Genomic DNA, 20,167 nt, shown 5'->3' with positions numbered 1-20,167 from the left:
TCTTCTTTATTTTGAAGCAATTTTAAATGGGATTGATTTTTTAATTTTCTCTTTCTGATATTTCATTGTTAGTGTAAAGAAATGCAGCAGATTTCTGTACGTTAATTTTGTATCCTGCTACTTTGCTGAATAGTTTTTGTGCAGGGTCTTTACAGTTTTCTATATATAGTATCATGTCATGTGCATATAATGACAATTTTACCACTTTCCTTTGAATTTGGATACTTTTTATTTCTTTTTCTTGTCTGATTGCTGTGTCTAGGACTTCCAATATTATGTTGAATAGAAGTGGTGAGAGTAGGCATCTTTGTCTTGCTTCAGAATTTAGTGGGAAGGTTTTCAGCTTTTCACCACTGATTATTATGTTGGCTGTAGGTTTGTCATAAGTGGCTTTTATCATCTTGAGACATGTTCCCTCTATACCCACTTTGGTGAGAGTTTTTACCACAAATGGATGTTGAATTTTATCAAATGCTTTTTCTGTGTCTATTGAGACTTTGTCCTTTCTTTTCTTAATATGGTGCATCACATTAATAGATTTGTATATGTTGAACCATTGTTGTGACCGTGGAATAAATTCTACTTTTTATATGCTGTTGGATCCGGTTTGCTAATATTTTTTGAGGACTTTTTCATCTATATTCATCAAAGGTATTGGCCTGTAATTCTGTTTTTTTGTAGTGACTTTGTCTGGTTTTGGTATCAGGGTGATGGTGGCTTCATAGAATGACTTTGAGAGTGTTCCCTCCTCTTCAGTCTTTTGGAAGAGTTTGAGAAGGATAGGTATAAGTTCTTTGTATGTTTGGTAGAATTCCCCAGAGAAGCTATCCAGTCCTGGACTTTGTTTGCAGGCAGTTTTTTTTTTTTTTTTAATTGCAGATTCTATTTCACTTCTAGTATCAGTCTGTTCAAATTATCTGTTTTTTATTGGCTCAATTTTGGCAGGTTGTATGTTTTTAGAAACTTGCCTATTTCATCTAGGTTGTCCAATTTGTTGGTATATAACTGTTCAAACTATTTTCTTACAAGTTTTTTTTTTGTATTTCTGTGGTATCAGTTGATATTTCTCTGCTTTCATTTCTTATTTTGTTTATTTGGGTTCTCTCTCTTTTCTTCTTGGTGAGCCTGACTAGAGGTTTGTTGATTTTTTTTATCCTTTCAAAAAACCAGCTCTTGGTTTTATTGATTTTTTTTCTATTGATTATCTCTATTTATTTCCTCTCTGATCTTTAGTATTTCATTCCTTTTGCTAACTTTGGGTTTTGTTTTTTCTTCTTTTTCTAATTCTTTTAGGTGGTAGGTTAAGTTGTTAATTTAAGATTTTTCTTGTTTCTTGAGGAAGGCCTGTATCACTGTGAACTTCTCTCTTGTAACTGCCTTTGCTTCATCCCATAGATTTTGTAAGGCTGTGTTTTCATTGCCATTTGTCTTGAGGTATTTTCTGATTTCCTCTTTGATTTCATCATTGACCCATTGGTTTTTCAGTAGCATGTTGTTTAGTCCTCATGTGATCATTTTCCCCCATTCTTTCTGTGGTTGATTTCTGGTTTTATGCCATTGTGGTCAGAAAAGAGGCTTGAAATAATTTCTACCCTCTTAAATTTCTTGAGGCTTGTTTTGTATCCTAGTATATGAAGTATACTAGAGAATGTGTATTCTGGTATTTTTTTGGATGTAGTGTCCTTTAGATGTCAATTAAGTTAAACTGTTCCATTGTGTCATTTAGAGTCTCTGTTGCTTTATTGATTTTCTGTCTGGAAGATCTGTCCATTGATGTCAGTGGGGTGTTAAAGTCTCCTACTATATTGTATTTTTGTCAGTTTCTCCCTTCATATCTGTTAGCATTTGTTTTATCTATTTAGGTGCTTCTATATTGGGTGCATATATGTTAATGAGTGGAATATCCTCTTTTTGTATTGATCCTCTTATCGTTATATAGTGTCCTTCATTGTCTTTCTTTATGGCCTTTGTTTTAAAGTCTATTTTGTCTGACATGAGTATAGCTACCGCTGCTTTCTTGTCATTCCCATTTGCATGAAATATCTTTTCCATCCCCTCACTTGTAATCTGTGTGACTTGTGCCCTAAAGTGAGTCCTTGTAGGCAGCACATTTTAGGTTCTTGTTTTTATCCAATCTGCTACTCTGTGTCTTTTTAACAGAGCATTTAGTCTATAGACATTTAAAGTAATTTTTGATAAGTATGTATTTATTGCCATTTCAAACCTTGTTTTCCAGTTGATTTTGTATTCTTTTTTGTTCCTTTCTTCTTCTTTTTGTTTTTCCTTTTGCGATTTGATGATTTTCTTTTGTATTACGCTTGAGCTCCTTTCTTTTTGGTTTTTGTGAATCTCTTGTATGTTTTTGATTTGTTATTACCCTGATTTTCAAGTATGTTAACCCTTAACCATACCTACTTGCTTTAGACTGATAGTCATATAAGCTCAAACACGTTCTAAAAGATCTACACTTTCTTACTCGCCTTCCCACATTTTGTAATTTTGACATTCTATTTTTATCTTCATGTTTATTCTTTTGCTGTTAATTGTAGTTATAATCACTTTTACAAAAATTTTTGATTGTTTTTAATCTATGTATTGGCCTATTTAAGTGATCTTCAGTCCTTTTATATATTTGCCTTTCCTGAAAAGATTGTTGTTTCTTTTCTATTTTGAGAAAACCTTGCAATATTTCTTTTAGGATAGATTTAACATTGCTATATTCTTTTACCTTTTTCTTGTCTGAGAAATTCTTTATCTTTCCTTCTATTCTAAATGATAATCATGCTGGGTAGAGTATCCAAGTTTGCAGATTTTTCCCTTTCAGGACTTTGAATATATATTGCCACTCCCTCTGGCATGCAGAGTTTCTGCAGAGAAATCAGCTGATAGCCTTATGGGAGTTCCCTTGTATACGACTCTTTGTTTTTCTTTTGCTGCCTTTAGGAGCCTCTCTTTGTCTTTCACTTTTGCCATTTCAATTATGATATTCCTTGGTGTGAGTCTTTTTGCATTCATCTTGTTTGGGACCCTCTGTGCTTCCTGTTCCTGGATATCTATTTCCTTCTTTAGGTTTGGGAAGTTTTCAGCCATAATTTCTTCAAATACATTTTCAATCCCCTTTCTTCTTTTTTCTCCTTCTGGGATCCCTATTTAGCATAGGTTGGCACACTTTATATTATCCCATAGATCTCGTATGTTGCTTTTTTTTTATTTGTCTTTTTGTCTGCTGTTCTGATTGGGTGATTTCCATTATTTTATCTTCCAGATCACTTATTTGTTCTTCTGCATTATTTAGTCTGCTATTCATTGCTTTTAGTTCAGTTTTTGTCACAGCAATTGAGCTGTCTAATTTGGATTGGCTCCTCTTTATAGTTTCTAGTTGCTTGTTACAGTGATCTGCATTTCTATTGAAATTTTAAAAAATTCCTTTAGCATTTTTATTACCTCCTTTTTGAACTTGGGAGCTGTTAGACAGGAGTCAAGTATATAATAATAGGTATTTATGGAACATGCCTAGAATTGTACCTTATTCAGTAGCTAAGAAAATAATTCCCTCTAATCTTGATTATTCACATTAATAAAAATATAAGAGTATCAATGATTAACATACAAGAATCTGTAAACTCTCCCGCAGAAAGGGAAAGCTAGCAGAAGACACACCTTGTCCAGGTGGAAGAAATCATTCTGAACGTGAGCAGTGGGGGAGGTCAGGAAGCCCTCACCAAGGTCAGGCAGGGTGACCCCAGCGCAGCCAGAGCAGGGAAGGAGGGAAAAGGGAAATTTAGGCAATTTGTGAGTGTTCTTTTTAACTATTGGATTCTAAAGTGATGTTTTTCTTTTTCTCCTTTTTTCTTAGAGGCAGAGTGGAATTCTATAAACGCAGTGCCTGTTCTGTGTCAGACCCAGGCAGGACTCTGGAGGGAAGGATGGTGGCCAGTAACCCGGTCCCTGATTTCCAGGAGGTGATGGCCGAGGGGTCAGGAGGTAAGTAAACCCGAACACCTGGCGGGGAGGAGGACAGCATGGCCGCCTGACCTGGGCGCCTGCAGGAGAGGATGGGGCAGCAGCTGGAGAGATTGTGGTGCAACGGTGTCAGGTGTCAGGGATGCGCGTCTGGGGTGGCCTGGCTGTGCAGGTCCGGGCCCTGGAGTACACGGAGCACCAGGCGGGCCGGGCAGCCTGCTGTCAGTTTGCAGACCGCAGGGCCTGCCTTTGATGCGGTGGATGAAGCAGGAGGTGGTGAGCCGGCTTGAGGTGTGGAGAAGAGAGGGGCTGGGGGACTCGGTGAGCCTGTTGGCAGGTGGGTTGAATTCGGTGCCCAGACGGATATTTGTGAGGGGAATTGAGATTAACGCTCAGGGATTAAAGCAGGAGAGTGGAGTTTTAGATTTGGACTCTTTCTGTCTTCAATTTGGGGGGTACCCAGGGGAAGGGCTGGGGGGCAGCAGCTCTGGGGGTGAGGGCCATTTCCACATCCATCTGGATACCACATGGTGAAGGCCCAAATCAGGACAGTGTGAGCCAGGGACACGCGACAGGAAAAGTGACTATGAGACCCGGTAACTGATGTCTGATGGGGCATTTCAGAGCAGAGAGGCCCCTATCAGCTCGTCTAAGGGTCCCTAAGTTCCCCGGTGCCCAGGGACCTCAGCACAGGGGGTCTGACCACTCTGAGACCTTGGGCGTGTGGTGAGTGCTCTCCCCTGGAGGATCCGTTGTCTGATGAGTTGTAAGCACCTCATTTCTTAATTATTTTAATCTGTTTTAGGGTAATTTTGTAGAGAGTGATAAAGTAATGCTGTTACCTAAGTTAACCTGATCTATGAAAAGCACAGATATATGCAAAGTTTTGGGTTAAAAATTTACTGAAAAATGACCTCTCTTATGGCAGTATGCATATTAAAACAATATTGGATTACTAATACTGCAACTTGTATAGCTTTTACATTCTCTTTCAAAAGAAAACTAGCACTGGTGTCATAGGAACATAAGAAAAGTAACAGTTTTACCTGGAAAAAAAGCAAAACTGGTTTCCAACTACGGCTTAATTCAGCTAATTTCATGAGTAGTGGTGGCTTTTTGGACTCGTCATTTATTCTAAAGCAGAGGTATACCTTTGTTTTGTGCACTGTAGTTGTTCAGACTGAGGTTTGGAGATTGAGTAAGTTTTTAAGGACTAACGTTACAGAATAAGATTTATGATGGTGTTTCATAGATAATGCTCAGTTGACAAAGAAATTGCTATTCCAGGTCCTTTTGGCCTGAAGAGTTTTTGTTCTGAATCTGTGGTTTAAATGCATAACAAAAGAAAGCTTTAATGGCACTTGCTTTGAAATTGGGTGTGATTACTTTAAAGCACTGTGGGTAGTTTTATTGCCTGAAACTATTTTTAAGTGCCGTTCTCTTCTAATGGGCTCTAACTGCAGCTGTGGGAAGAAAAGCTAGTGCGGAATTTGCTTGGGTTGAGAGGTGGGTGAGGAACTCTGGAGAACTGCAGGAAAAAGTCTTATTTTGGGGCCTTGGATTATCAGCCCCTTGTGCACCTTCCCTAGAGCTTGACGCAGGGGTGTTTTTAGCCTAACTGGACCAACTGGTGGTGTCAGGCTATCAGAACTTTTACTTTATGAAGCTGAACAATTTCTGAGAAAGGGCTGGTGGGATGACAGGCACGTTTGATGTGTCTCTTTCCCACATTCTGTGCAACACATTTGGGGCAGAAGAACTGTTTCTGATGTTTGGTGAAGTCAGAAGCCTTTGTAATCGGAGGCTGAAAAGGGTAACAGTACCAGTTCTGAGGCTTCTCAGGAATTTCCTTGGAAGAGGGTGGGGACGGAGGGACTCACCCGGCCAAAGGTGCTCAGGTAGGCCTCGGCGATCACCAGCCTCTGGGCGTTGCAGCGCTGGCTCAGGATGTCGATCAGCAGGTCCTTGTCACAGCCTGGAAAAGAGGCGTATTTGGAGAGTCGTGAGGCTGCTACCCTGCAGGTAGGAAGAACTCCGTGTCCAGGGATCAAAGCCAGCATGCAGGCCTTGTCCCCGTGGTGCTTCCAGCAGGCAGGGAACAGTTCCAACTCAAATGGAAGTCACAGGGCAGCCCCTGACATGGCGAGGTACCTCCTGTCTCTCCTCTTGATGCTACAACTACAGATTTTCCTTTAAAAGGATTCAATAAAAATACAGAGGAGTGAAGAATGTGGTCTTTCTTCCACCACCCCTCCTACCCCACCAACAAAAGGCTTCCCTGAACACCAAGCTGATTCCTGTTTGAATCGGCCCCGTGTCTTTCTTACTGTACGGTTCAATATGACTTACAACAAATGTACATTACAACAAAAGTAACTGCTGTGGTCCTGATGTCATCAGGTGAGAGGATCCCGGTCCTTGTCTTCTTTGGAGGAAGAATTCCACAAAGAGACATTGTAAAGCAGGCACAGAGTTTATTGGAAGCATAGTATGTGCAAAGAGAAAAAAGAAGCAGTTTGCTGCAAGAGCAGAAGCAAAGCACAAATACACACCCAGAGAAGAGTGCAGGAGTCCTGAACGAGGAGAGGTGATTTAAATGACTTATATGGGGCAGTTCTTCCAGGTCTCTGTTCTCCTCTGGCCAATTATCTCCCTTCTTTTCCCACATCTGACCTGTCTCAGGGCCCTCCCGATATGTGTGCACATCTTTTTGCCAAGGTGGATTCCAGCGCTGAGGCTAACGGGAGGTTTGACAACACATGTTATGGGGTAGCGCCCCCTCCCTTTTTGACCCCCGAGGAGCCTCTCTGTGCATGTGCACTTGGAGAGGTTTCCCTGACCTCAGGAGATGTGATAGATGTGGTCATCTCACCTCTTCAGCAGAGCTCAGCTCCTGCCATTAACTTTGTCCTTGGAGTGTCAGGGGAAAACAGAGCTCCAGTTTAGTCTGCTTGACAAACCCCAGCTGCTCAGCCCAGGGGCGCATCTGCCTCATACCTCAGTCCAGACCCCAACAGAAGGAAGAGTCCTGGGGAAGGGGCTGTGAGAGGGGGGGCCATGCCCCTGCCCAGGGGTGGGCGGCCCCTCCCCATAACAGAGGCTCTGCTCCTGGGCTCTGAGGCCCCCACTTCCTCCTGCACCAACCCATGAACCTGAAAAAACACCTGAATGCACAGCTGCTTCAGGGAAATTTAGCTGCAACGTTAGTGGTGGTAGAGTAACCAAGAAGGTGTTAGCATTCCCTCAGCTTGACCAAAATTCAGACAAACTTCTCCCGATTAGAAGCCCTTGACCTCTATTTCTTTCTTTTCTTTTCTTTTTTCTTTTCTTTCTTTCTTTCCTTCTTTCTATCCTTCCTTCCTTCTTTCCTTCCTTCCTTCCTTCCTTCCTTCTTTCTTTCTTTCTTTCTTTCTGAGAGCATTTACTTCAGAAAACTTGCAGTTGTAAATTCTTTCTTTTCTCCTCAAGACGTAAATCTTCTCCCAACCACCTGCCAGTTTTAATGCCCAGAAATGCCTTTCTCAAGGACTTGGGATGCATCCCTTTGAAATATAATTGCCAGGAAAGATAGAGCCACTGTCTCCCAGCCTCTGTGGCAGGCAGGACCCTAAGTGCCAATGAGCAGTCTCAGAAGTCCTCATTGTGTTGACCAAGGCCCCCACCCCTGTGACCTCTAGAACATCCCAGGGCTCAGACCTCGCCTGCCTTTTGTTTCAGAGGAGCTGAGTTCAGTCTCTCTCCTCTTTCATGAAGGCTTCCCTGCCTGTTGAATTCTGGGTGGTATGCTTTTTCTTTGACAAATTATGGAGATGAGGAGAAAAACGAGCTGAAGCGCTAGGATGTTAAGCAGATCATCTTTTTGGAAGTTAAAGCCATCCTGGATGTGTTCGGACCATGGGAAAGTGATGAGCTGCATGTGAAAGCATCCAGTGAATGAGGGCAAGGGACTGGGTGTACACGGATGACCGTGCCTGGAAGAACCTACAGGGGGAGCGAGGTATTTATGCAGGCGAGAGAAATGGTCCGGCAGCGCACAATGGAGGGAGGGAGGCAGAGGATCAGCTCCAGAGCCTGGGATTTCGGCTTTGGGAGCAAGGGCAGCCTGTAGAGAAAGGCACAGAGCAGCAGGTGCACGGGGCCCCAGGTTAAGCGCTGGAGCCAAGGCACATTAGGTGGTTCCGAAGGGATCTGCTGACTGCGTGATGGGCGGTCCAGATGAACGTATTTTTAATAATAAATAGAAGGTTTTTCAGTTGGATCCATTGTTGATTTTGTTGTCGCCACACTTCTGTAATGTTTGTAGCCTTCTGGGTTTCGTTGTTGTTCTGTTGGGGTTATCCACAACCTACCTCTCTGAATTACTCTCCATTTTTCAAAGTTCATAGCAATTCTGGCTCATTTATCCTTCTAGAGATATTTCAGAGTAATTTCATATGGATCTCAAAAGTATTATTAAAATTTCAATTAAAATAACTGTAAACTTAGGAATCAATTTAGAGAAATTGTCTTTCTGTCACTAACATGATGTATCTGTTGAATTATTTATGTGTTTTTCTTTTCTAAAGGACTTAGTAAAGATTTGTAGAGCTTTGGCAAATAACAAGAAACTTGAGTTTGTTGAAATTATTCGTATTTGCATTTCTATTGATATTTCAAGCTATATTATTTTTACTTTGTTTCTTAACACATAATTGCTTAATGAAGTAAATGATGTTGAATTTTATGTTGACTTTGTATCCAGAAAAATTATTGGACTCTCATAATTTTTAATAATGCTTTTGCTTGATTACCTTGAATTTTGAGATACATTAATAATGTCCTCTGCAAATTCAGAGAATTTTGATTTGTTTTTTAGAATCATCGTATCTATTTCTCTTTCTTGTCCTATTGTATTAGGGGCAGGAATTTCTAGATAATTGCTATCCTATGGTTTAACAGAAAAATGTGACATGGTGAACCATAGCAGTCTTATAGGTTTTTATGATGTACAGTTGATTCTTGTTATTAGTGAAAGGTTTCTACAAAGTCACCGTGAGCATGAATTAGTAAATGCTGAACGACTGCTTCTAGGGGAAATATAGGAAAACTCAGCTGCTAGGAATAGAGGGAAACTCTCTCCACTTCTGTAAGGAAGGTCTACACACACCCTACAACTCACATCATATTGGTGGTGAGTAAGGCCTGGGGCAGGTGAGGAGGCCTAGTCTAAATAGCACCCAGTGTTTCACAAAGATTCATTTTGTCTTGTCTGCAGCTTTACCATGAGTTAGGCATATAGGTTAAAAATAGTTCCCCTTGCCCAGGATCTCATAGGCGTGATCTGGAAATTATATGTGTTAACTGAGACAAAATAAACACAGTTGTTCTAAGAGTGTGTGGGTAGGGGAAGTAGCTTGTCGCAGTTAGGACTTGGCAAGTGGACTGCACTGTTAGAGATTGTTACCTGAGAGGTACTGCTTTTCCTTGGTGAATTGTTATACAACTTAAGACAATTTTTCTTAAAACTACTCATTTCCATTTGCGTCAGAGAATATCTTTGCTTTCTGATTTTTCTATGTAAAACACAGTAGCCAAGTCAAAAACCAACAAGTGGGACTACATTAAACTCAAAAGCTTCTGCAGAGCAAGAGAAACAATCAACAAAGTGAAAAGGCAACCTACAGAATGGGAGAAAATATTTGCAAATCATATACCTGATAAGGAGTTGATATCTGCAATGTATCAGGAACTCATACAACTCAATAGTAAAAAAAAAAAAAATAATAATCTGATTGAAAAAATGGGCAAAGGACCTGAATAGACATTTTTCCCAAGAAGATGTACAAATGGCCAAGAAGTACACGAAAAGATGCTCAACATCACTAATCATCAGGGAAATGCAAATCAAAACCACAATGAGCTACCACCTCACACCTGTCAGAATGGCTATCATCTGAAAGACAAGAGATAAAAAGTGTTGGCAAGGATGTGGAGAAAAGGGAACCCTCCTGCACTGTTGGTGGGAATGTAAATTGGTGCAACCACTATGGAAAACATTACGGAGGTTCCTCAAAAAATTAAAAATAGAGCTACCATATGATCCAGTAGTTCCACTCCTGGGTATTTATCCACAGGAAATGAAATTGCTATCTTGAAGAGTTATCTCCACCCTCATGCTCATTACAGCATTATTCACAATTGCTGAGACATGGAAGCCACTTAGGTGTCCATCAACAAAGGAATGAATACAGAAGATATGATACACACACAATGGAATATTACTCAGCCACAAAAAGGAAATCCTGTCATTTGTGACAACATGGATGAATCTTGAAGGCATTACACTAAGTGAAATACGATAGAGAAATGCAGATACTGTATGATTTCACATACATGGAATCCAAAATAGCTGAATTCATAGAAACAGCCAGGGGCTGGGGGATGGAGGAAAGGGGGATATGACGGTCAAAGTGTACAAACTTCCAGTTATAAGAGGAATAAGTTCTGGGGATCTAACATCCGTCATGGTGACTACAGTTAACAATACTGTATTGCATACTTGAAAGTGGCTAAGAGAGTAGAGAGTAAATGTTCTCACCATAACAATAACGACAAAATGGTAATTCTGTGAGAAGAAGGATGCGTAAACTAACCTTATTGTGTTGACCATTTAGCAAAATACACATCTGTGAAATCATCACATGGTACACCTTAAACTCACACAATGTTATAGGTCATTTGTGTCTCAGCAAAGCTGGAGAAAACCCACCGTAGCCAAGGAAAACGTTTGCAATTGTCGTTTTCGATCGCCCTTTGCCAGGGGCGTCAGGATGCACACACTTTCACAGCGTCTTGAGCTGTGTTCTTGCTCTGTCATACTGCAGCAGAGGTGTGCCGTCAAACCCAAAACCTCCTGAAGTTCTTCAGCTAAAACACTGACAAGCAAAAACCTACACGGGTCAAAATGAATCCGAATTCTGACCTAAAATTGCGATGACAGGAAAATTGAAACTGGCACAAAGAAAATTTTTCAGTGAATAGATTGCTCTGATTTATAGTTTTAAAGCAAAAATCATTCTCCTGAAGAAAAAGTTAATCCATAACTGTTTGTTACCCTGTCTCCAGATTTTTCTAGCGATGATTAATATTTTAAAAGGCATAAGCATTGCGGACTCTTAAAGTTGACTTTAGAGCATATTCAAAGTCCTTTATTGTTTTCCTCCAGGGTCCTGCTAGTGGACACACACACACACACACACACACACACACACACACACACACACACACACACACAGTATAGGTCGTGTAAAGACGACCTTGTCTTCAAAGCTGAGAGCTTGCTTTCCCATGAAAGGCTTTGTATGTTTCATGCAAAGGTTTCCTTTCTGTTGTCAGTGTTTATCTTCGTGCTCACCAGATGTCCCCTTATGACAGGTTGGATGTTTAACAGCTCCATATCATATCTTAAAGATTAAATCTTTTTAAAAAGAACTCAACAATTTCCCGCTTCTCTCTACATTCCTTTCCTAAACTCTAGTTCATTCACTGGACATGCACTTACAAGCACCTGACCCAGCCTCCCGCCCTGGGAGCTCAGAGGCCAGTCAGCAGGTGATGGGGAGGTGGGGGGTGGGGGACAGGCCTGGTGGAGGTGGGGTCAGAGGCAGGACAGTGCAGAAGCAGGTGCTGGGCTTGGGACAACTGATATTCTTTGGAGGGCAAAGAAGGGTTCAAAGAGGAAGGCTCAATTGAAGGGATTCCTGAAGGAAGAGAATTTGAATTCCAAGTAGATGGGAGAAGAATATAGCCTTCCAGGCAGGGGGATTACTGGGCCAGTTTGCAAGGATGTGGAAAAGCAGATCCCCTGGGGGAGCAGCAGGAAGTCTGATTTGGCCGGACGTGGAAGTCTCAAAGGAAACAGGCTAGCAAACAAACAAGGGCGAAAAAGGATGTTTATCCCAGATTAAGTGTTTTGGTTTGGAATTTCATTTAGTTGTTAGGCATTTAAGAATCTAAGGCAAAAACATGTCAAGATCAGATCTGCAATTGCGAGAGGCAATTCTGTTGATCTTTTCTATTATTTTTCTTGTTCTACTTTTTTGCCCAGCTTTTTGTTTGAATCTGTGTTTGCCTTCCGTTAGACATCAGCTGTTTACACCCATGTTACAGTCTTAAGACAAGGTAAAGCACAGGAAAAAAATGACCAAGAAAGGTGCTAGAAATCACCAGGCTTACCAAATCCCTGGAGTGCTCCCCCCAGCATTTGGGCGTCCATCATGGGGTTGAAATTGGGAGCCGGAAAGATGGTTCCCTGCACCTGGTGGGGAGAGTCAGAGAGAAAGGGATTGCAGCAATGCACACCAAAGGTTTCAACATTTTTTTAGATAAATAAAAACAAAAGTACATTCTACATGTTTGAATTACTCTAAGACATACACACGGGTCTATTAAACAAATGTGTTAATTGTATGTCAATTGCAGAGACTTAATTGTGTTCTTTTTAGTCTATTGGCTTCTCCTGCATTGGCATCTATTGTCCATCTAGGAAACTGAGGAACTAGAACTAATAGTAGAAAAGTGTAAGAATCAGATAAATACATGTCTTCTTAGTAAACACTAAGCATTTTCTTAGAAATTGGAGACTATTTTATAGAAACTGAAAAGAGATGAATTGGGGGATTCATCCCATTTAAATGAGTTATAAGTGGCAGTTCACCACCACAGCTTTTTTTTTTTTTTTTTAACAATTCAGGGGTCCTGAAATCATATTAGAGAACATTGAAACATCTGAATTTGGATTAGGGATTCATGATGAAGATGGGGCAGAGATTTTTGGCAAAGCCTGCAGCTGCAGAGGAAGACGTGAACTTGTGATGATTCTCTGTTTAAGTTCTCCCTCGTGCTAATAATAAAATGGCAGAAGACGTAGGTGAGGCTTTGAGTCGCTTATTTGAGACAGAGCCAGCAGGACTGGGCTGTGTAGTATGACACTCAGACCACCAAAGTGTGTTAAGAAGGGGAGCTCTCCCCTGTTTGTCGTGAGTTTGCCCAGAAACATTGGGAAAAATGTCTTCCTGTAGAAAACGGGTCTCCAGGCCTTCAGCAGGCAGGTTCACTGAGCTCTTTTGCAGAAGGTGAAGTTTTCCGGGGCCCATCGTCTAACAGCAGAAAATTAATTAATTTATGAGCCAAAGACTGGACCTAACTTCTAGTCCAAGAAATATGCATATACCAATGCCAAAATATTTATGAAAAGATTTTTGGGGGATTAAGAAAACTGTTCACTTGAGTTAAAACTAAGAATTCAATTCCATTTGTATTCCACTTGACTGATGTTAATAAACAGGAAGCTGCCTGTTTGAAGTAGACTGGAAACCATATAGTAGTTGTAATATGGACATATTTTCGTACATAGAAGTACAACCAAATTAGTGAAACATTCTTCTTAAATCCTAGACGGACAGACATATGTAATTAAAATATGAACACAGTTTGCATCTTATGATGCCCGTGCCTGTGTTTACAAACCAATGTCCAATTTCCTTCTAATATTTCAAGCTTATTGGAAATGATCCAGAAACTAAGTTCTCTTGAGCCAACTCTTGATTCTAGAAGCTATTTATTAGGAGACATCATGAGTTTTATCTCCCTTATTCACTAGCCAGTCCCATTGGCTGAGATTCTATTAGGAAAATAGACTATGATTCTTCTTATATTTACTAAATTAAGTTCAGAGATCAGATTCTAAAATAAATTTCCTGATTGAGTTCTCCTCACCTCAGTCATTTTGTTTTGAATCTTATAACCCTAGAGAAATTTAAGATTTAAACTTTTGAAAGAAGAGCCATGCCTTTAAATGTAAAATTTCTTTTCTGCTATTTGTCACTGCCTTTTACTAAATCCTTTTTGTCTGTGTAGCTTTTTCTGTTTTTTTTTTTTTTTTCCATTGGAAATATTAAAGGTTTTTTGAGGCATGGAAAAGAGATACTTTAGTTCCCTGTGTCAGGAGTTAGAAGGCTTGTTTGGACAAGTCTGGAGGGGCAGTACCATTCAATGCCTGGTGACCTTAGTCTTGCTGTGTGCTCTCAACCAAAGGACTGTTTTAAAGTATAATAGAGAAAATGTATTTGAAAACAATGGGACATACTGTTAAATACGTGTAAGTTATCTAGGCAATTTCAGCACCGAGTGTGGAAATGTCCATCACAAAACAGAACATTCATTCCTGGCCAGGCTAGGATCCCCCAGTTTTCTACTGGAGTATGTGCTACAAAATGAAACTGTTTATCTTTTGCACAAAAAAACAAATGAAAGATAGAAAAAAGAAAAAAAAAAGCTCTGAAAGTATACATAAATTTAGAACTGTCTATAGTGATTTATCAGACACAATTTGTATGTGAAATAAGAGTCCACAGTTTTTTTCTTCACAGTTTTTTTAATCCTTATATAGACTACTAGTACAATGTCTTTTTACAGTATAATGCAAAAATTATTTATTCATTTATTTATTTATTACAGTTCCAATATCCTTTGCCACTTAAAATTATCTCCTTATCAATTAGCCTTAAACGAATACACTAAAAATGTTTTTTTTAAAAAAACATTGTGAATGTTTAGTAATTCAGGAAATAGTTTTATAGTATTTGTCGTTCATGCCCATTTATATAGCGTATTAAATCATTATATTCATTTTATGTCAATTATACTTCAGTTAAGCTCAAGTGAGCAACATTATTCCATGTAAGACACGTATTTAGTGTTCCTTTTACTTATTTTCTCATTGGGATGCTGACTTTGTCTTTTAATGGTCATATTTTTCCAGTTTCATTGGGATATAATTGACATGTAACATTGTGCAAGTTTAAGGTGTAGAATGTGACTTGATCCATGTGTACACTGTGAAGTGATCCCCACGGTAAGGTGAGTTAATACACTCCTCACCTTGCACGTCCCTTTTGTTCTGATGAGGACATTTGAGACCTAGCAGCTTTCCTGTATACAAGACAGTGTTGAAAACTGGATGTGATGAATTGGGAGATTGGGATTGACATATGTACACTAATATGTATAAAATGGATACCTTATAAGAACCTGCTGTATAAAAAAAATATAAAATAAAATTCAAAAAAAAAAGAAAACTGGAGTCACCATGCTGTACATGACATCCCAGGACTTGTTCACCTCAAATCCGGGAGTTTGTACCTTTGACCAACATCGTCCCTGACAGCCACCATCTGTCAGGCACCATTTTGACTGAACTCACCAGTTAAGCTATGGAAGCAGTTCAGTTACCAGTTTTAACTTTGTCCCCTGAATTAAACAATTATTTGAAAAAATTAATTGATTGATTAATTGCTTTGGGCCATAAAACGTTTTTCGAGTGATTACAATACGCCTGTAGGTATGTATTCCTCGATTTTCTTTGGACTGTTTTCCAGTATTTGTGCTCGGCCACACTCTATGCATCCTCACGCCCAACACCAGGCTCCCTGATGACGTCAGTCTACACTGAGAGCTTCTTAAACTTCCCTACCGCTCACGGCCCTTTTATTTTTCATTAGTATCTTACATTTTTCTATTTGATACAGTTCTTTTTTTATTATTGAAGTACTGTTGATTTACAATGTTGTGTTGATTTCTGCTGTACAGCAAAGTAACTCAGTTATACATATATATATACATTCTTTTTTATATTCTCCATTATGGTTCATCTCACGATGTTGAATAGAGTTCCCTGTGCTCTGCAGTAGGACCTTGTTGTCTATCCATACTGTATATACTAGTTTGCATCTGCTGATTCCAAACCCCGAGTCCATCCCTCCCCTTCCCCCTCCCCTTTGGTAACCACAAGTCTGTTCCCTATGTCTGTGAGTCGGTTTTTATTTCGTAGATAAGTTTTGATACAGTTCTTAAAGTTGGGGCTTTGCCTATGTCAAGTACAGTATTGTTTTATAATTTGCTGCCATACAAGTAGTTGTTCTGTGGTTTCATTCCTTATCCTTCTAATTATATTTTATGTCCCTTGTCTGCAGAGGGTACATCAAAACTATGTGTGATTTTCTATGCAGTGAGACATCTTTTTAAAATGTTCTCATTCACTGGTGATGTCACTTAAGTTAAATGATTGCTTTAAAAAAATTCATTATTGAGATTTTTGGCCAAATGACCTGGCTTTATATATAATTAATAAGATAAACTTTCTTTTTGTTTTTTTTTTTTTGTTTTTTTTAAACAAATACAGAATGTACATGAATTAAGCAGATTCTTGAAATCATTATACTGATCATATTTATTGTTTGTATTAGGAAAACTGAAGAGAGACAAACAAATCAGACAAATGAGAATTGTCCTGGAGAAGAGGGTGTGGGGTGGGAGATGGTCCTATTTAATGGGGCACGTCTGGCTTGACAGTGACTTGGGTGAGAAGCAAAGATAGAGGTGAGCTGTCACGTGATTACCAAGGGACATGGAGTGTTTTTTTAAGCAAGAGAGTGAAATAATCTGATTGGAGTTCCACTCTACAGCCACGTAAAGAAAGAAACCAAAAGAAGTGATAGAGGTTGTAGGCATGGCTAATTCAGAACCTCTAGCAGGTATAATGCACACCTGAACTGAAGCAAACTGTGTGTTCTTGATGAATGCAGTTTGCTTGTTGACCGAGTGTAATTTAACTTAACTAATTTTTGAGGTGTATTTTAAGTTAACCCAGTCACGTTAGTTTAACCTTTTGAAAGAGTAAGAGACTGTTGTGTCAGGTATTTCTCAGTATGTATACCTTTAAAGCAAAGTCCTTTTTAATGTACGTGTTCCTAATTTGTTCACATCTTAGAGCAAAATGGAAATTTTGAAAAAGTGGACACTTTCCAATGTGACATGAAAATAATGTGTATATGGTAAAATTATTTTTTTACCTTGAAAATGGTCAGATTTAGAAATAGTATCACTTGTCGCAGGCAAAATAAGTTCCAGTGTCTGTCATTTCCATTTGAATTCTCACCACAAGGTAATCAAAATATAATCTTTGCTTCTAGTCATTTGTGAATTTAGATTTTGACAGGAATAAAAAACACTCCCATTTTAAACGACAGAATAAACTGCCTCATGAACTCACTATGCAGGAGATCATGAGTGATTTGTAGATTTAAAATTGGTCCCAGAATCTACCTCCTGACTAAATAATGAACGGATTTCTTTAACTGACAGAAGAATTTCAAAATTATTGTCTGGAACTGAATACAGACTGGAAAAGTCACATATAGATGGCTCATGAAGTTGATAAAAATATGTTCATCATCTCATATCAATAGGTACATGGATAATGCATATTTCATTTACTCATAGTGACCCAGGGGCCCAGGGTCCATAAACCCATGTTGCTTCTTATTCAACACCCACATTGTAGTCCTTTCTCTCATCTGGCTTTTAAGTCACCCTCATCCCGACAACCTGAGAACCTAAAGAGTTTGGACTTGAAATATCAGCTGGACTGACTGGGCACCTGCCTGCATGTGGGTTTCAGCGAATAATTCAGCTTTGTTTCGGTGTAACGGAGATTCTTAGATTTCCAGTGAACTGAGGGTTTTTGGAGCCCTGTGAGGAAATCCTACAGAAGTCCTGGGCCTCCGTTTCCATAGGGCACATACTCACCCTTGGGGCATTGGTCCCTGGATCTCCAGACGCCCTGAACCCCACTCTCCTTTGACTTCTGTCTGACAAGAGCTTCCTGAACGGTTTCAGTGGCTTCAGCATGACAAGCCCTGGGGGTTGATTAACCAGTGTTTTAACCCACCCTCTCTCATCTTCCACGAGTGTGTCCTTCAGTCCAGTCCCGTCCGTCCTCTCCCCACAATACCTTCCACAGGGCCCCCTTGTCTTCACCTCTGCTACTGCCCCCTTTACCCCTTCCCCCGGGTCGCACCCAACGAGCTGTTCCCACAACCAGAATGGTCCTTCCCAAGATCAGACACGTCCTGTGTCCTTCTCTGCCTAAGGCCTTCCTGCCCAGAGCAGTGATTCTCAGTATTTGTTTTCCGCTCTGGCCCACGGGGTGGTTGATTTTCACATGAAAGAAACATCCCCGGAGCACCTAGGTTTACAAACACATCCCAGTGTGCTAGCCTTGAGGACACTGCAGTGTCGTCCACTCAACAGAGTATATGGTCATAGGTCGGGGTGAGAATATCATATATTGGGCAAAACGTGAGTGTATGGAATAGAAAAAGACGTTCGAGCTTTGGCTCGTTGGTCTTGATGGGAGTATTTTCAGTGTTCGTGGCAACTCATTCCCATGACTGAGAATAGATGACTGTGGGACTCAATTGGATATTTTAGCAGTGTGAACAGTGCTCTTCAGGACTGGTCTCTGACCGTCTGCGTGGGTTCGTGTCTTACTTTCTCGCCCTGAACCTCTCGGCTCCTATACACGACACACAGCCCACACCCCAGCCCTGAGTGACTCTGTGGCCTTGTCCCTTCTGTCCCTTCTGTTTGGATTGTTCTCCACCTGTGCCCATCTCCACACACACTCGCATCCTCTGACTCCACCGTGAACATCTGTTCAGGATTTAACTGATGGCTCCAGGGCCCTCTGTGCAGGGAGTCCTTCCTGACACCACCCCCCCCACCTGCCGCCCCAGGAATTGTCTGCCCTCTTCCTGGTGCCAGAGCTGCAGGACATCCTGCTCGAGTGCCAGGAGCACGGCAGAAAATATCCATTCCTAGTTCTACCAGGTTTCCAAGAGGAGTAAGTCTCATTAACTGGGCGTCCTTTGTTTTGTGGAAAACGGACCTGAATGTGAGTGGTTGTGCAAATTTAGAGATTGGACTGTTCTCGTGAATAAAGGAAGAATATTTGGATTTCCAGGAAACAGTTCGGGATGAGGTATGACAAGTAACACGAATGGATAGTGATGCAGAATTACTCTCATTCCAGGCAAACTCTGGACTCAACTCAAATTCCACCTGTTATGTGGGGTCTTTCCAGGTTTTATCGAGTATTACCTATGGTTTACTTTGCACCTCTGTTGACCACGGCCTTGCATTTTTTGCATTTGCCTTTTCCCCTAAATTTTCAATTTCTGAAGGGCAGGGACACTTCTTCTCTTGCTTTTCAAAGCATTTAGGGCAGCACCTTAGGTAGAAAGTGGGCTCTAAGAATGTTTATAAAATACTAAATAGAAAAATACATGGACTCAGAGACATCTGCTCTCATCCAGCAGCTTAAAAATTCATTATTCATACAAGTGGGCTGTGCTCTGGGCATTTTCACCTGCATTTCCTGGGTAATCACCTCAGCGGTCTTGTGAAGCTGGTGATACTAAGCTTATTTCACAGATGAGGAGATTCTGAGGCTAAGTTGTCTGAAGCCATGCGGGTCGTGTGTCGTGAAGCTGACACTGAAATCCAGATTTCACTCCCTGGCTGGAGCCCTTTCCCTTAGAGCTGAAACTGATGTAAAATAACATGTACGATTGAGGCCCTTTATTCATCTTTGCAACTGAAAAATATCTCTATTTGCAAAGGATCTTGTGGGTAAAACCAAAGTTCTAAAAGCATAAGTTCTTCTTCTTATACCAATCCTAAGAGAAAAAGAAAGGGGTGTGTGTGTGTGTCTGTGTGTGTGTGTGTGTGTGTGTGTGTGTGTGTGTGTGTGTGTGTGTGTGTGAAGGAGGGATTGAGGAAATTAGAGAAAGACAGCCAAAAATAGCTTCCCATTAGCTGGGTCACCAAAGTGCATTTAGGAACAGAATGTCTAATATTTAACTTCAGTAGAACCCAGTATAGACCCCCCCTGTTATCATGAACCCCCATTGTTTTCTGTCTCTTTTGGTGACCGCTATGGACAAGAACGGAGCCAGGCAGAGCAGACACCCTGGCCCGGCACCTGGCAGGGCAGTTGGCAGGTCCAGCTCCAGCTCCAGATGCAGGCCACCCAGACCATGTCCTCGAGCGGGCAGGAGGCCGGCCGTCCAGCTCGTGTGTGTGGGCCAGTCCCTCTGAAGGTCTGAGCTGCTGCCTGCACCTCCCCACCCCTCCCTCATGGTGGCGCTTTTGGGCACACAGAGTGGCAGCCCCCGGGGTTCTGCCAGCCTGCTGCCGGCCACGGGGAGCAGGGCTGGCGTGGGACGTGGCAGGGGGCCAGGCCCAGTGTTGGTGGGGATGGCTTTCTCTTGATGGTATTTTGCAGGAGGGAAGGAATTAGGGTTGTCCCATGATGGGTCTCCAG

General features: G+C 40.9%; 1 protein-coding gene and 1 long non-coding RNA gene across 2 annotated transcripts in view; one reads left to right on the top strand and one right to left on the bottom strand.

Moving 5' to 3' along the window:
- The window catches only part of LOC309633381, a 364,347-nt gene that overhangs the window by 4,586 nt on the left and 339,594 nt on the right, over nucleotides 1-20,167 (top strand). Inside the window, exon 2 of the long non-coding RNA XR_014247482.1 lies at nucleotides 3,857-3,984. This is a non-coding gene — a long non-coding RNA (uncharacterized lncRNA). The remainder of the gene's footprint in view (nucleotides 1-3,856; nucleotides 3,985-20,167) is intronic.
- The window catches only part of ANXA10 (annexin A10), a 70,124-nt gene that overhangs the window by 28,612 nt on the left and 21,345 nt on the right, over nucleotides 1-20,167 (bottom strand). The window contains exons 2-3 of the mRNA XM_082402173.1: nucleotides 12,178-12,259; nucleotides 5,844-5,938 (exon numbers count right to left, since the gene is read on the bottom strand). Coding sequence (XP_082258299.1) covers nucleotides 5,844-5,938; nucleotides 12,178-12,259 — 177 coding nt within the window. The remainder of the gene's footprint in view (nucleotides 1-5,843; nucleotides 5,939-12,177; nucleotides 12,260-20,167) is intronic.

Source organism: Balaenoptera borealis (genome assembly GCF_965194805.1).
Source record: "Balaenoptera borealis genome assembly, chromosome: 8".
Lineage (NCBI taxonomy): Eukaryota > Metazoa > Chordata > Mammalia > Artiodactyla > Balaenopteridae > Balaenoptera > Balaenoptera borealis.
Note: the sequence above shows the minus strand (reverse complement) of the source record. Positions and strands in the feature narration are given on the sequence as shown.